Consider the following 11,868-nt stretch of genomic DNA (forward strand, 5'->3'; position numbering starts at 1 on the left):
ATAGAAAGCTGCAGAAGATTCATTCACACCCAAAAAAGGAGTTTTCTGTGGCATTATGTAGGACCACCAAATTCGAACTCGCAACCCTTGCAGGACCCAATTACGCGTTAATCACTTTTCACCACTAGGTCGTGGACACGTCAGATGGTGCTCATGCCTTCCATGCAAAGGTTTCTGCCCTGTAGATGCAAGAGCGGGGTGGTTCTGGTGTATTCGTGAATGTTTATTCTACTGTTCCAAATATCACTTCACAGATAGGACCCGCAGCACGAGACCAGGGCACGATACGGAGTTAATCAGGTTCAGGGCCAAGGTCTCACCAGAGCAAATAGTGGCAGACAGCACAGCCGGGTATGCTGGAATCAAAGGTATACATGGTCTTTGACCAAAATGCTGCATTATGTCTAGGGTATCTTGCACACAGCCTCCGCGAATCCGCCTTCCTCCTCTTACACACCACTCCACTTGCCAAACTTGGTATACCTCTTGTACATCTCCCTCAAAATAGCCCTGCCACTGGTATCCATGCTATCGTTCAGAATCTTCCTCACTTCTAGCGGTGTGATATCAAACACAGAGTTCATGCCAGGCTCCAAAGCCTCGCGGACCTCGCGCGGCACATCCACGTCTAACTGAAGCTTGACGTACGCCATGAGGACGAGATACATGTGCCGGCCGGCAGACCTCTTCGCCGCGTCGGTCGCCGAGTCGAGGGCGCTCAGGTGCTGCACGCGGGAGACGGCGGCGGCGGCGGGCTCGCACACGAGGGTGACAAGACGCGTGAATTGCGCGGCGTGCTTGGCCCGTTGCTGCGTGGACGATGAAGGGTGGGCAAGGGCGCTGAGGAGGGCTTCGAGGGTGGTGACGAGGATATGGTAGTGGCCCTCGAGCCGGAGGCGGTGTTTCTTGATGATGACCTCCATCAGCTTGCAGAGCCACTGGTACACGCTCGGCGATGCGGCGAGGAGGTTGCCTTGGCCGTTGGAGACGATTGCTGCCACTGTGCTGAGTGTCGTTTCGATGTTCCACTGGGTCATGGAGTCTGACTTGACGTCGAGCAGTTGCTGGAGGACTTCGGCGGTCCTGACGAATTCGCGCACAGTTCTGGTCAGGGCCAGGTACCTGATCAGTTTACCGTGGGCCGTGGCCAAGTCAAAGGTCTTTGACTTATCAAGACCGACAGGAGATTCTATGAATTTTGGTTAGCATCGAATCCGAAACGAAGGTTAGAGTAAAATTACCAGTCATCTGGGTAACCACACGGCGGATGGCAAGGAGCTGGCCTTCGGAAGTTGAACCCGATGCCGGAGGAACGTCTACCTCAACGCCCTCAAGAAGGTTCTGCACATACTGGACCTTGCCATTGTAATCGAGACCGGCGACGCCAGCGTCAATGATGTCTTCCAATATGGATTGTCGGTTGAAGTCAGAAAGGGGATCGGGTACTGCGCCGCTCGGCAGGGGTGTGGGCAGCGTGCTGCTGAAGAGCTGGCCGAAGGAGGTCGGCCGAGCATCTGCCACCTTTGACGGGAAATACTTGATGAGGAACGCCCGAAGCTTCCATCCGCTGAAGTAAATATTTGTGATCGCCTGCTGGCTCACCTCTTCTAACTGAGACACCTTGATCTTGAGCCCTGCGACAGCGGGCTTTGGCAAGGCTTCAGCTGCGTCAAGTGCAACCAGGGCGCGGTTGATAATGTCTCCCTTGACCTTCTGCTTTCGCGAGGCCTTGGAAAAGTCACTCAAAGCGTCTTGAATAAGGCTTCCTAAGGCCGAAGCTACTTGATCGGTGTCGATGACAGCAAATTTGTCATCAGAACCAGCTTCAGGTAGCACAACGGAGAGCAGTGCCTTCAACAGAGTCATTTGCATAGAGGAGGCATCGCCATCTAGGCCCTTCAGAAGAGCGGGGATTTTGTCGAAGTATTGCGTGCGCCATTCCTGGTGATCGTTCATTTGTCGCACAGTCAATGTCGCCAATTGCGATACGAGCTGGGACAGGCCGAGAGCCGTCCTTGAGTCGCTCTCTGCGCAGACTGTTGCCAGTGAGTCGGCAATCTTCTGAAGGTCGGAGAATGACATCTTCTGGTAAAAGGTTGGCCTTGACATAAGCTTGATCAAGAATCCCAAAACCAGATGCCAGTCTGATGGATCCAGTTGGCCGGCTGTGTGTACTTTTGGAACCAAGAATTCCATGAGGCGCTCTCTCTGCTGTCTTGTGATGGATTCGTCGGGGATTCTTGACAGCTCAATCATGGCGGTTCTGCTCCGCTGCTCAGCCCAGGGAGAAGATTGACTTGAGGCCTTGCTGATTATGTCGACGGCTTGGTCCACCACCTCGGCTGTAAGCTTCTTCTTGCAGAGGTTGTTCTCGTTTGAAGCAACCGCGTGAAGGACATTCCCTAGCTTCACCTCGCTGCCCTTGAGAGAGCTCTCGTCACCCAAGGCGCGTTGCAAGTAGTCGGGCAGACCGCCCGAGGACTTCGCAAGAAGAGCCACGAGTCTCGATGCTGCAAGAGGGAACTCTGCGCAGAACTTGGGGACATTGGAGGGTTCTGAAACCGCAAAATCTCGAGAGTCAAAGAGACCCTGCAGTTCTTCCACCTTGACCTTCTTCAAGAGTCTCTCGATGAAGCTTGTAAGCAGGGAAGAAAGAGCAGTCTGGTCGCGGCCGTCGGGATGCATTGATAACCAGAAATTATATGCGCACTCCAGGGCCTCGCACGTATCTTCGTCATCAAATTTAGCCTTTTGTAATGACTTTGTGAGATCTGTCTGGACCTTGTCCCAGAGAGCAGTGGCCTGGTCGTAGTCTAGCCAGGAAACAGTTTTGGAGATGATTCTCCAACGCAAAGAGCGAATATCCGACGGTGTCTTGCTGGCCGACCCGACAATCAACGCAATGTCGGCAAGCTTGCGTTCAACCGCATCTGCATAGTCATCTTTGGTCACTGCAGACGCGAGGGTGTTGAGAAAAATGAAGACAGCAGCTGGACGAAGTTCCTGCTGTTCTTCAACCCATTGCAGCAGATTGATCAACTGCTTGGTGGTCAAGGACTTCTGAATGCCTCCAATCAGCGTCGGGTTGCGGTGTACTCTAGTGAACCAAACAGGCCGGTCTCCGGAGCGCATCTTCTTGTCTTCGAACTTGGAGAGTTGAGTGAACCACGTCTTCAGGAACGTTGTCAAGTCGCGGGCATTTTCAAAACCAGTTATCAGCGACTCGATAAGCTGGCGCATAGTGTCCTCGTCCGCCTCCGCGCCAACTGCAGTGATCCTGTCGCACACTTGGTTGAAGAGTTGTGTGCCCTCTTCTGATTGTAAAAAGACATCTGCGTCACATTTCGCAACAAGCGATAGGAGCCGCCAATCGGTCTCGCTCTGGTTATCAGAAAGCGCGTAAGTTTCGCAGACTGACAGAAGGTCACTCGGGGTGATGCGAGACTTGTTCGTGATAGCCTCTTCAAGGATCCCCCCCATCGCCTGCGACTTTTCGCTTCCAGACAACTGTCTCATGGCACGCTCAGACATCTTGAAAACCTTCTGCATCCAGGCCTCCTCAGCCTTTGTTGTTGTGAGTCCTCCGACAACTCTCGGGGCTGATGACACTAGACTGTAGAGAATAGGAACAGAGGCCAAGGCGATGTTCTGCACCATGGCGAAACAGCGAGTGATGACCTCGAGATCGGTTTTGTTCAGGTACGCGGACCTCGCCGGCAGAACAAGGTTGCGTTGGAGGAACTTCTCCAAGTCGCGAGTCCAGACCCTGGCCACTTGTTCATCGTTGCTCGACCGTTTCTTAGTCTTGCTCAGAATAGAGAAAGACGCCCGCGAGAAGTGGGTGGCGACTTCGAGCGCATCGGCGCCGCCCTGAAGATGCAGGTCCCAGGCGGATGAAAAGACTTTTACCCAGGACTCTTGCGCCTCGAATATTTCAGTCTCTGAGGCTTCCAGGGAGGAATCGCAAAGGGAAAGCAAAGGCGAGAGCAACTCTACCGCCTCAGTCGCAGGCTGGGCGAAGAGTGCCTTGATGTGTTCTGCTCCCATCCTGTCGTGAGCCGACCATTGTGCCGCCGGGTCTAGTCGTTCAAACAGGTTCTTTAATGCGCCAAAGATAGCCTCGCCTGTGACTAGACACCCCTCGAAAGACTGCAGAGTCTTCAGCTCAAACATTGCGGTATTGTTCCTCTTCCTCTTCTTCGACTTGGATCCTGAGGTCTGGGCTTCGGTGCTCGGCTTCGCGACGCTCTTGAGAGTCTGTTGGAGAACCGCCATGAACTTCCGATCGGCGAGGGACTTTGCGAGTGAAAAGAGAGGGACCCTCTGGAATGTGCAATCGAGAATGCGCCATGTTAGGGGGAATCGTCGGATCGTGTCGGCTTCGTCGTTGTTCGCTTTCATGACTTTGAGGAGCCATCGGAGGACGCTCTCCTCAGCGGCAGAGAAGGGTCCCTGGCTCGCAGATGTGAGCTGCTTCCATACTCGGTCGAGATTTTCGCCATTGGCTCCGGGGCCAGTTTGGTCGAGAGATCGCACTGTCTTGACCAAGTCCCTGTCCGACGTCTTCGACAACGGTTAGAAGGCGAGGATGGTGTTGAGTACATGGTTGAGGAACTTACGATAGTCTCAGAAGACCGACTGGGGCTTGCATCAGTCATTTCTACGTCCATTATAGGCAACCAACCACGAGGGACTTCAAAAGACGTGCAGATCTTTTGAGTGCGCTCAGGTGTAAGTCGCATCGACTCCCCGCGATTTTTGGCTGGAGCTTTCCCAAAATTTCGGGATTCTGCCGCCCCACCTAGGCCAAAGAGGTCACCGAGGCTCACACCGAGGCTTACCGCCCTCGGGTGTTCATCATCAATTTGCCGGCTCTCTCCGAAAACATCACTTGGTTCAATTCCATAGCTGAAGCTCCGACCTCGACAACATCATTGCGCATCGAGTCAATTGTGTAAGCACCGCCCCCCAGCTCTTCACTCGATCCATTGACGCTGACGACCAGCTCCACAGGGTATCGACGACCATGTCAGACACCTCCGTTCCCCCTCCCCCGAGCGCCGTCGCGCGCCCCGTCAGTGAGGCACTTCTCAACGAGAAGGTAGCTCCCCCAAGCCATCACCAACCTCGATAGCCTGAGATCTCCTAACAGTTATGTAGTGGGACCACTGCCTGTCCAACCTCCTCGTCAAGTCCACCCTCGGTCTTGGCTTCGGCGTCGTCTTCTCAGTCCTCATTTTCAAGCGCAGAGCGTGGCCCGCCTTCGTCGGTGTTGGTTTCGGAGCCGGACGCGCATACGAGGAGTGCAACTCCAGCCTGAAACAGGCCGCCAGAGAGATCAGGAAGCAGGCATAAGATGCCACGACTGTCTAATCGATAAATGACGCGATCCGGATCGGAATACAGCTGTACAAACATACTACGTCACACGCACGTGAAAGCTCGCTAGGGAGCCAGAAGCCGGCGGGCCCTTGTGCGATCACCCTGAGGAGCCAGTACACTAGGTTAGGGCGGGGACGAGCGAGGGAATAGAGTCTTTTTATTTGTCTGTACATCCTTGACTGTCCTGTCTTGCTCGCATGCTACCGCCCAGCTGCTACATATGGGACGTCGGTCCTGAGCCCGTATCCATGACACCTCCCTCGTCAAAGCGCCTCGACGGTCTACGACCATAATGTGCGGGTAGATGTTCATCGACTGAACGAATGATCCCTTGATCGTCGGTCGTGGGGTACTGTTCCGAGTCCCGGAAGGTACCGTTGGAAAGCCCCGTCGATGTGCCGTCGAACTTCCCAATCCCACCATTACGCTCATCGGCGGCGTCTCTCCAAGGCCTGAAGACGTGTTTTGGGGCGAGGGAGACCGTTTCATCTCTCCCCAGGAGATGGAGCTCGTTCCTCTCTTGTCCTGCTACCGAATCGCTCCGCCTCTGGACACCGTTGATGAAAAACTGTGTCGTGTCATGTGATTCCCATCCCTCCCGGCCATTGCTTTCTGGAAAGCTATTGGCCTCATGTTGTGTCCGGGAGCGCCTAGTCTTGATGCCGATCAGGACGATGAAACCGAGGATACAAGCAAGGACGAAGATGGCGATGGCGAGACAGAGAACTTCGAGGGGTGTTGCCTGGCGCGCGTTTGGTAAAGGATCAGGAGAAGCTGTGTAGTTGGTTTGCAGACCCTTGCCAGCGACGATATCTCTCGCGTGGTTCATGAAGCTAGACATGTCTGCCGTACCACCTGGGTTTGGGACTTGGAATCCGCCACGGCCGAAGTGCGGTCTTGCTGCTCTGTGTCGCGTTGGCTTGAAGTTATCGGCAAGGCCGAGTTTGTGAATAATAAAAGACATGGAGAATGGAAGTAATAAGTAGGTATCTTAGGTAGCATCTGAGTTGTTCTCGGGAAAGATTCTTAGGTGTGGTCGTATGGTCGAGGTTGAAGAACGACTTGGGCGATGCACCATCATCCAGAGGTCTTATAAGCTGAATATGCATGGCTGTCGTTCAGGGAAGCCATGCTTGGGTACGTGTAAGGTAGTAAAGAGGAAGAAGGACGGAAAGTGTAGTCCCTTCAGTTCTCACCAGAGTCGCGGGTTAGGTTGTGGTACCGAATTGAGTCGCTGGTGCCTCTTGCCCTGGTTTGTGTCTCGACTGCCTTACCGGACTTTAAGCTTCCAGAAAGTCGACGGCCTCCGTTACTCATTCCACTTCTCTCCAAGTCACTTGGTACACCTCAAGGAACGTACCGTAGCTGGTTTTAACGAATAAGTTCGATCACAAGAAGCATAAAAGGGCAAGCCTTAGTATCGGGATGCAACATTGAATGTGTAAGTAAGGTACCTGCCCGGTGGCTTAATCATTCCCTACGTATTGTCTTTTACTTTGGCATAGCGATTGGGTCGATGGAATACTTGAAACTTTGGAAGGAATCAACCTAAGATTAAGGTACCACGTCCAACTTGTCCAGCACTGGGTCATATGGCCAGGAAGTATATATTGCAGGATGTGTTGAGTACGAATAAACAATGGTTAAGCTATACAAGAATCTAGGATCTGTCATACACTAGAGATTTGCTCTCCGAGTTCCAATCTCAAAGTCCCGGGACCGTCCCGAAAGCTCGGCGATTGCAGCTGCAGCCTCCGATGGTCTCCACAGTTCCGAGGGGCCGGCTCCGACAACGATGACGGAACCGAGCTTCAACGCCACAACGATAGGTTCATCTGCAAAGACAGCCATGTGGCAAGAAATATATGAAGCTAACGCTACATTACAGGATTTCACGCAACGGTATGCAACCTGTCCGAAGAGGGTAACAATGAGGTATCATTGAAGATTATGGTCATGGAGTTGAAATCCGTCTATTACCATTGGACGAAGACCATCAAGCTCCCCCAGGCTGACTAATGCGGCAAACAACCAACTGCCGCCACCTACCGCCCACCACCTTTTACATCATAAGCTACCGTATTACCGAACATCACGGATAATATCTTCAAATTTCTCTGCTGCCGGCCCCCGTTCATTGATTATCCGCTATCACGACCTCGACATCGCAACAAGGCAGCTCAAAATGGTATCCCTTCGATGTATCCACAGCCCTTCGAGCGCAAATATCTTTGTCCAGCTTGCGCGCCGCACAACACCGACGTCGAACGCCCCGGCACCGATCCTCTCGGTACTTGTTCCGAGATGGCAGCCCGCCACCATCACCGCTACCGCCACCAGGAAAGCCGGCTTCAGCAGCACGCGACAATACTGCACCGAGGGCGTTCAAAGGAGGATGATGCCGCAGCGCTTTACCGGGAAGACGGTGCGACAGCAGACCCGAGCCTTCACAGCTTCCGTGGCGAGGAGGCAGACGAGATGCGCCTGGAACCCGAAGACGGATGAGGAAGGGCAAGAGATGAAGCTCGATATCACGGACAGAGCGGGCAAGGTACGTGCAGCTACGTGGAGCAAATCCTCGAATAAAGAAGTCCGAGATCTAACAGCCCTTATTCCGCGATTGCAGCGTCTAGCAACTATCATGAAGAAGGACAACAACCCGAATCTAGCCCTGAGGATACAAGTCGAGAGCGGAGGTTGCCACGGCTTCCAGTATCTTATGAGCCTAGTCACCCTACCCGAGGGTGAGAGCGCAGAGGACTGGTCAAAGGTTGTTGGGGAGGACGACACGGTTTTCCAATACCTGCCAGAAGATGCCAACCCGACTAGCGTAACGTTTGAGGGACCCAAGGTGGTGATTGACGAGCCGTCGTTGGATCTACTCAAGGGAAGCAAGGTCGACTTTACGATGGAGCTTATTGGGTCCCAATTCAAGATCACGGACAACCCGTACGCGTCAAGCAGCTGTGGATGTGGAACTAGCTTCGACATCAAGATTTGAGTATAAGTCAGCCTGACTTCGACGAGAAGAAAGCTGACGCCGAGTATGCCTTTGTATAATATTAATGTAATGCATACATACACCACTCATGGATGAGACATTGAATACCAGGGAACATCAAGACAGTCACACATGCACATGACACATACAACTCTCTGAAGAGGCTTGCATTGCTACCCATTGAACAAGGAGGATGGAGAATCCAGTGGTCGTCAAATGATCAATTCACACAAATTCCCTTTTGTGGTTATCAACGCCGTGCAACCGTGCCAATCATGTAATAAACCCTTGGTATTCTCAAACCTGCCGAAGTCCCGAGTAACTAGACGAACCCTGCCAAATCCCCATTTTTGTTGATCATGAAGCCGTACAATCGACCAGTTTAGTTCATCTGGCGGATGAGGGCGTTGATCTTCTCCTCACGGTTACCAAGGTCACCACCCTCGATGAAGTGCTTGAACTTGCGGGGGCGGAAGCCACCGGTGGGGTTGGAGAGCTTGAAGGGCCAAAAGAAGTTGGAGGCCTGCTTGAAGTTGGGGCCGACGGTGTAGATCTCGTGAATGAGATCCTCCATGCAGACGATGCCGTACTTGCCGAGGTTCTCCTCGATGATGGAGTTGTCGGTAAGAGCAACGCGCTGCTTGTTGACCTTTCCGTAACCGCGCTTGTAGACAAGCTCCTTGACGGACTTGAGGTTGGGGTAACCGTAGGCAACCCAGGGCTCGATGATCTTGATCATCTCGGTGGTGGCCTTGGTGATCTTGATGAAAACTCCGTTGTTGATCTGGAGGAGACGGAGGAGCTGGAGGATCTTGCGGGGCTTGGGGGCGATCTTGTTGATACCCTTGATGCGGATAAGGAAGATCAGGTTGGCCTCAGCGGGAACGTACGCGGAGTCGTTCTCGCGGGCAACGCGGGAGAGGCGGACCTTCTCGCGCTCTGCGTCGCGGTACTCCTTGACGTACTTCTCAGCACGCTTGAAGATGACACCACGCTTCTCCTTGTTGGCCTTTTGAGAACATGTTAGCAAAATGTTCCTTGGGTCAGATATGCATTGAAGATGTGAATGATCCGGCAAGTGTCAGACCCGAAAGAAGGTTAATTCCAACTGCATCGACCGTAGTCTAGTTGTGAAAGGTATGTTATGCATCATGAAGGCGGGGGGAGGGGTAGTAAAAGTAGAGATATACTTACAGCCTTGCGCTTCTCGGTGGCTGAGTTGCGCTCAGCGCGAGCCTTCTCCTGAGACTTGCGCTTCTTGAGGAGGGTCTCAGGGACCAGAATCTGGTTTGAGGTGGGGACGGAACTGTTGCAAATCAGATTAGTCCGCAGTCCGACATACTGCAAGCAGCATGGAAAGAGCGCCGGTGCGAGAATTGTAGCTGAAGCGCGACATTCTCGCTGTGGCTAACTCGAAGTTCATGACTTTGATCGGTGAGCAAACCGGGCAGTAGCATTGGCTCGCATGGGCACCAACAACTGTAGTGTGATGCTCATCCGACAACACCTCGAAGCACAGTCAAATGCTCGAGAGTATATGCACGCTTGTGGAAGGCTCAGGAGCAAGCTTTTCAGCACTGCTACAGGAGCCCAACAAACGGCAATGTTTTTGAGGGAGAACGAGTTATGTTCATCCCCAACACCCCGGGCACCGTCTCTCAATCCGCAAGCCATGTTCCAGGTCATGAAGGAAGGAGGGAGGCTGCCCAGGAGGGTTCGAGCTGAGAGCCAGGCATTCACGACAAGGTGAAGCAAGGACTCCAGCGAGAGGACCACGACAATCTGCAAGACATCGCAAACGGAACCAGGGGGAAAGATGCTGCCGTTGCTATCAAGAGCATTGGTGTACATACGTGGTGGCGGCCATTGTGAAGGCGGGTTTGGTTGTCGTCGGCGGTTGTCGTCGAAAATTGGTCGCTGAAGCAAAAGAAGAAGGGAAAAGAGAAAGTTTCGCGGGATTGCAGAAGTTTTACCCAAAATTTTGCGGGATCCGCTGGGGCTGGTGCATGGCCACCACCAGCAAATTGAAATTCTCACCGCCCATGTTTTTTCTCGCTTAGGTAGGGTTTCTGATGACGCTAGCCCTGTTTGGGCTCTTCTGCCGCCGCCAACCGCCCGACCCCCGTCAGGGCATTCTCGCCCACTCTTTTTGTTCCTGTGTGCAGGGCAGCGGGCTTTGTGAAATTTCGTTTGGGATTATTGCGAGAGACGGATTGAGAGAGCTTCCCTTTGCCAACCACTCCGACTAACCACCACCGAAAGACAATTCGCCAAACACAGCAGTCACGATGCCTCCCAAGTCCAAGACCGTCCGTCCCGCCCAGGAGAACATCTCCTTGGGTCCCCAGGTCCGCGAGGGTGAGTCTTCGCCCGTATCCCACTCGATTGTGACATCGCGCGTTTGATTTCGCATGCGCCGACCGCAAAATGAGAATATGAAGCATTTTTGCTGACTACCCCGCGATCATTAGGCGAGCTCGTCTTCGGCGTTGCCCGTATCTTCGCCTCCTTCAACGATACCTTCGTCCACGTCACCGATCTTTCGTAGGTCTCACCACCCCGCCGTTCTGTCTCCGAGTACCGGAATATTCCCACCTTTTTGGCGAACATGAAGACTATATCCATAACCTTTGATGGTGCAAGATGGCTAACTGGGTGATTCCAGCGGCCGTGAGACCATCTGCCGTGTCACTGGTGGTATGAAGGTCAAGGCCGACCGTGACGAGTCCTCCCCCTACGCCGCCATGTTGGCTGCCCAGGACGTCGCTACCCGCTGCAAGGAGCTTGGCATCACTGCCCTCCACATCAAGATCCGTGCCACCGGTGGTAAGTTTAAGACCTTCTGGAAAGTCTCCTCCGAGCCTTCACGCTGACTTTGGTCTTCCCGCAGGTAACGGCACCAAGACCCCCGGCCCCGGTGCCCAGTCTGCCCTCCGTGCCCTGGCCCGTTCCGGCATGAAGATCGGCCGCATTGAGGACGTCACCCCCACGCCCTCCGACTCTACCCGCAGAAAGGGTGGTCGCCGCGGTCGTCGTCTCTGAGCGCCCGGTTTTACATCATTACCTGGGTGGCTTCCGTGGGACAGGAGCGCTCATTATTTGGTTTCTTGGTGGCATCGCGAAAAACGCGGGGAACGGCGCCTTAGCCTGGTCCCCACTCTACCTCTACGCACTGTGACATGCCTTCTGCTGCGGGCGACAGTATCTATCGTAGACAGAATAGAAACTCGCCATATATGGCCTGAACTGAAGAGTAGCTCCTGAACCCTCGACAAAACTGTGCACACATTCCTATGCCGTGATGTGAAGTGTGAATAACGTAGTAACCGACGACTGCTTCATCGCTCAATTATTGGATCTATGAGAGGCAGCAATCTTGTCTCACTGAATCAACCGTGACGAGTCTGCTGCTTCTAAGTCTGGAAGTAACCATGTCTCTCCTGAACGACATTCTCCCGGTCCTTAACGTTCACATCATGACCCTC

The 11,868-nt window shown here is 53.5% G+C and overlaps 6 protein-coding genes across 6 annotated transcripts; 3 read left to right on the plus strand and 3 right to left on the minus strand.

The window, feature by feature from the left end:
- Nucleotides 1-365: 365 nt before the first annotated feature.
- On the minus strand, nucleotides 366-4,730 carry BDP55DRAFT_612193 (Urb2/Npa2 family protein). Its single transcript, XM_060571201.1, has 3 exons — nucleotides 4,620-4,730; nucleotides 1,242-4,563; nucleotides 366-1,189 (listed from the first exon to the last, which is right to left on the minus strand). The coding sequence occupies exons 1-3, from the start codon at nucleotides 4,668-4,670 to the stop codon at nucleotides 450-452; spliced, it is 4,113 nt and encodes a 1,370-aa protein (XP_060428617.1). The 5' UTR covers nucleotides 4,671-4,730; the 3' UTR covers nucleotides 366-449.
- Nucleotides 4,731-4,918: 188 nt separating this feature from the next.
- Nucleotides 4,919-5,476, plus strand: BDP55DRAFT_179219 (uncharacterized protein). Its single transcript, XM_060565807.1, has 2 exons — nucleotides 4,919-5,101; nucleotides 5,161-5,476. The coding sequence occupies exons 1-2, from the start codon at nucleotides 5,027-5,029 to the stop codon at nucleotides 5,353-5,355; spliced, it is 270 nt and encodes an 89-aa protein (XP_060428618.1). The 5' UTR covers nucleotides 4,919-5,026; the 3' UTR covers nucleotides 5,356-5,476.
- A 120-nt stretch (nucleotides 5,477-5,596) lies between these two features.
- BDP55DRAFT_633055 (uncharacterized protein) lies at nucleotides 5,597-6,346 on the minus strand (the record flags this gene model as incomplete). The annotated part of the gene is made up of 1 exon (XM_060572501.1): nucleotides 5,597-6,346. One exon carries the CDS (start codon nucleotides 6,344-6,346, stop codon nucleotides 5,597-5,599), a length of 750 nt encoding a protein of 249 aa, XP_060428619.1.
- Nucleotides 6,347-7,567: 1,221 nt separating this feature from the next.
- On the plus strand, nucleotides 7,568-8,383 carry BDP55DRAFT_729633 (iron-sulfur cluster assembly accessory protein; the record flags this gene model as incomplete). Its single annotated transcript, XM_060579591.1, has 2 exons — nucleotides 7,568-7,933; nucleotides 8,009-8,383. The coding sequence occupies 2 exons, from the start codon at nucleotides 7,568-7,570 to the stop codon at nucleotides 8,381-8,383; spliced, it is 741 nt and encodes a 246-aa protein (XP_060428620.1).
- A 382-nt stretch (nucleotides 8,384-8,765) lies between these two features.
- BDP55DRAFT_694672 (60S ribosomal protein L7) lies at nucleotides 8,766-9,779 on the minus strand (the record flags this gene model as incomplete). Its single annotated transcript, XM_060577381.1, has 3 exons — nucleotides 8,766-9,392; nucleotides 9,578-9,667; nucleotides 9,726-9,779. The coding sequence occupies 3 exons, from the start codon at nucleotides 9,777-9,779 to the stop codon at nucleotides 8,766-8,768; spliced, it is 771 nt and encodes a 256-aa protein (XP_060428621.1).
- A 704-nt stretch (nucleotides 9,780-10,483) lies between these two features.
- BDP55DRAFT_667021 (40S ribosomal protein S14) lies at nucleotides 10,484-11,660 on the plus strand. Its single transcript, XM_060575141.1, has 4 exons — nucleotides 10,484-10,741; nucleotides 10,855-10,927; nucleotides 11,049-11,209; nucleotides 11,274-11,660. Exons 1-4 carry the CDS (start codon nucleotides 10,672-10,674, stop codon nucleotides 11,423-11,425), a joined length of 456 nt encoding a protein of 151 aa, XP_060428622.1. The 5' UTR covers nucleotides 10,484-10,671; the 3' UTR covers nucleotides 11,426-11,660.
- The last annotated feature ends 208 nt before the right edge of the window (nucleotides 11,661-11,868 follow it).

The sequence above is a fragment of the Colletotrichum godetiae genome, assembly GCF_030913485.1.
Source record: "Colletotrichum godetiae strain CBS 193.32 chromosome Unknown BDP55scaffold_25, whole genome shotgun sequence".
Lineage (NCBI taxonomy): Eukaryota > Fungi > Ascomycota > Sordariomycetes > Glomerellales > Glomerellaceae > Colletotrichum > Colletotrichum godetiae.

Bases quoted from the DNA above. Each gene is read 5' to 3' on its own strand.
- BDP55DRAFT_612193 (XM_060571201.1), bottom strand. From the start codon at position 4,670: ATGGACGTAGAAATGACTGATGCAAGCCCCAGTCGGTCTTCTGAGACT. The intron at 4,564-4,619 runs GTAAGTTCCTCA...CCGTTGTCGAAG, and splicing joins GTCGGTCTTCTGAGACTATC to ACGTCGGACAGGGACTTGGT. The intron at 1,190-1,241 runs GTAATTTTACTC...CAAAATTCATAG, and splicing joins TGTGGTTACCCAGATGACTG to AATCTCCTGTCGGTCTTGAT.
- BDP55DRAFT_179219 (XM_060565807.1), top strand. From the start codon at position 5,027: ATGTCAGACACCTCCGTTCCCCCTCCCCCGAGCGCCGTCGCGCGCCCC. The intron at 5,102-5,160 runs GTAGCTCCCCCA...ACAGTTATGTAG, and splicing joins AGGCACTTCTCAACGAGAAG to TGGGACCACTGCCTGTCCAA.
- BDP55DRAFT_667021 (XM_060575141.1), top strand. From the start codon at position 10,672: ATGCCTCCCAAGTCCAAGACCGTCCGTCCCGCCCAGGAGAACATCTCC. The intron at 10,742-10,854 runs GTGAGTCTTCGC...CGCGATCATTAG, and splicing joins GGGTCCCCAGGTCCGCGAGG to GCGAGCTCGTCTTCGGCGTT. The intron at 10,928-11,048 runs GTAGGTCTCACC...GGGTGATTCCAG, and splicing joins GTCCACGTCACCGATCTTTC to CGGCCGTGAGACCATCTGCC.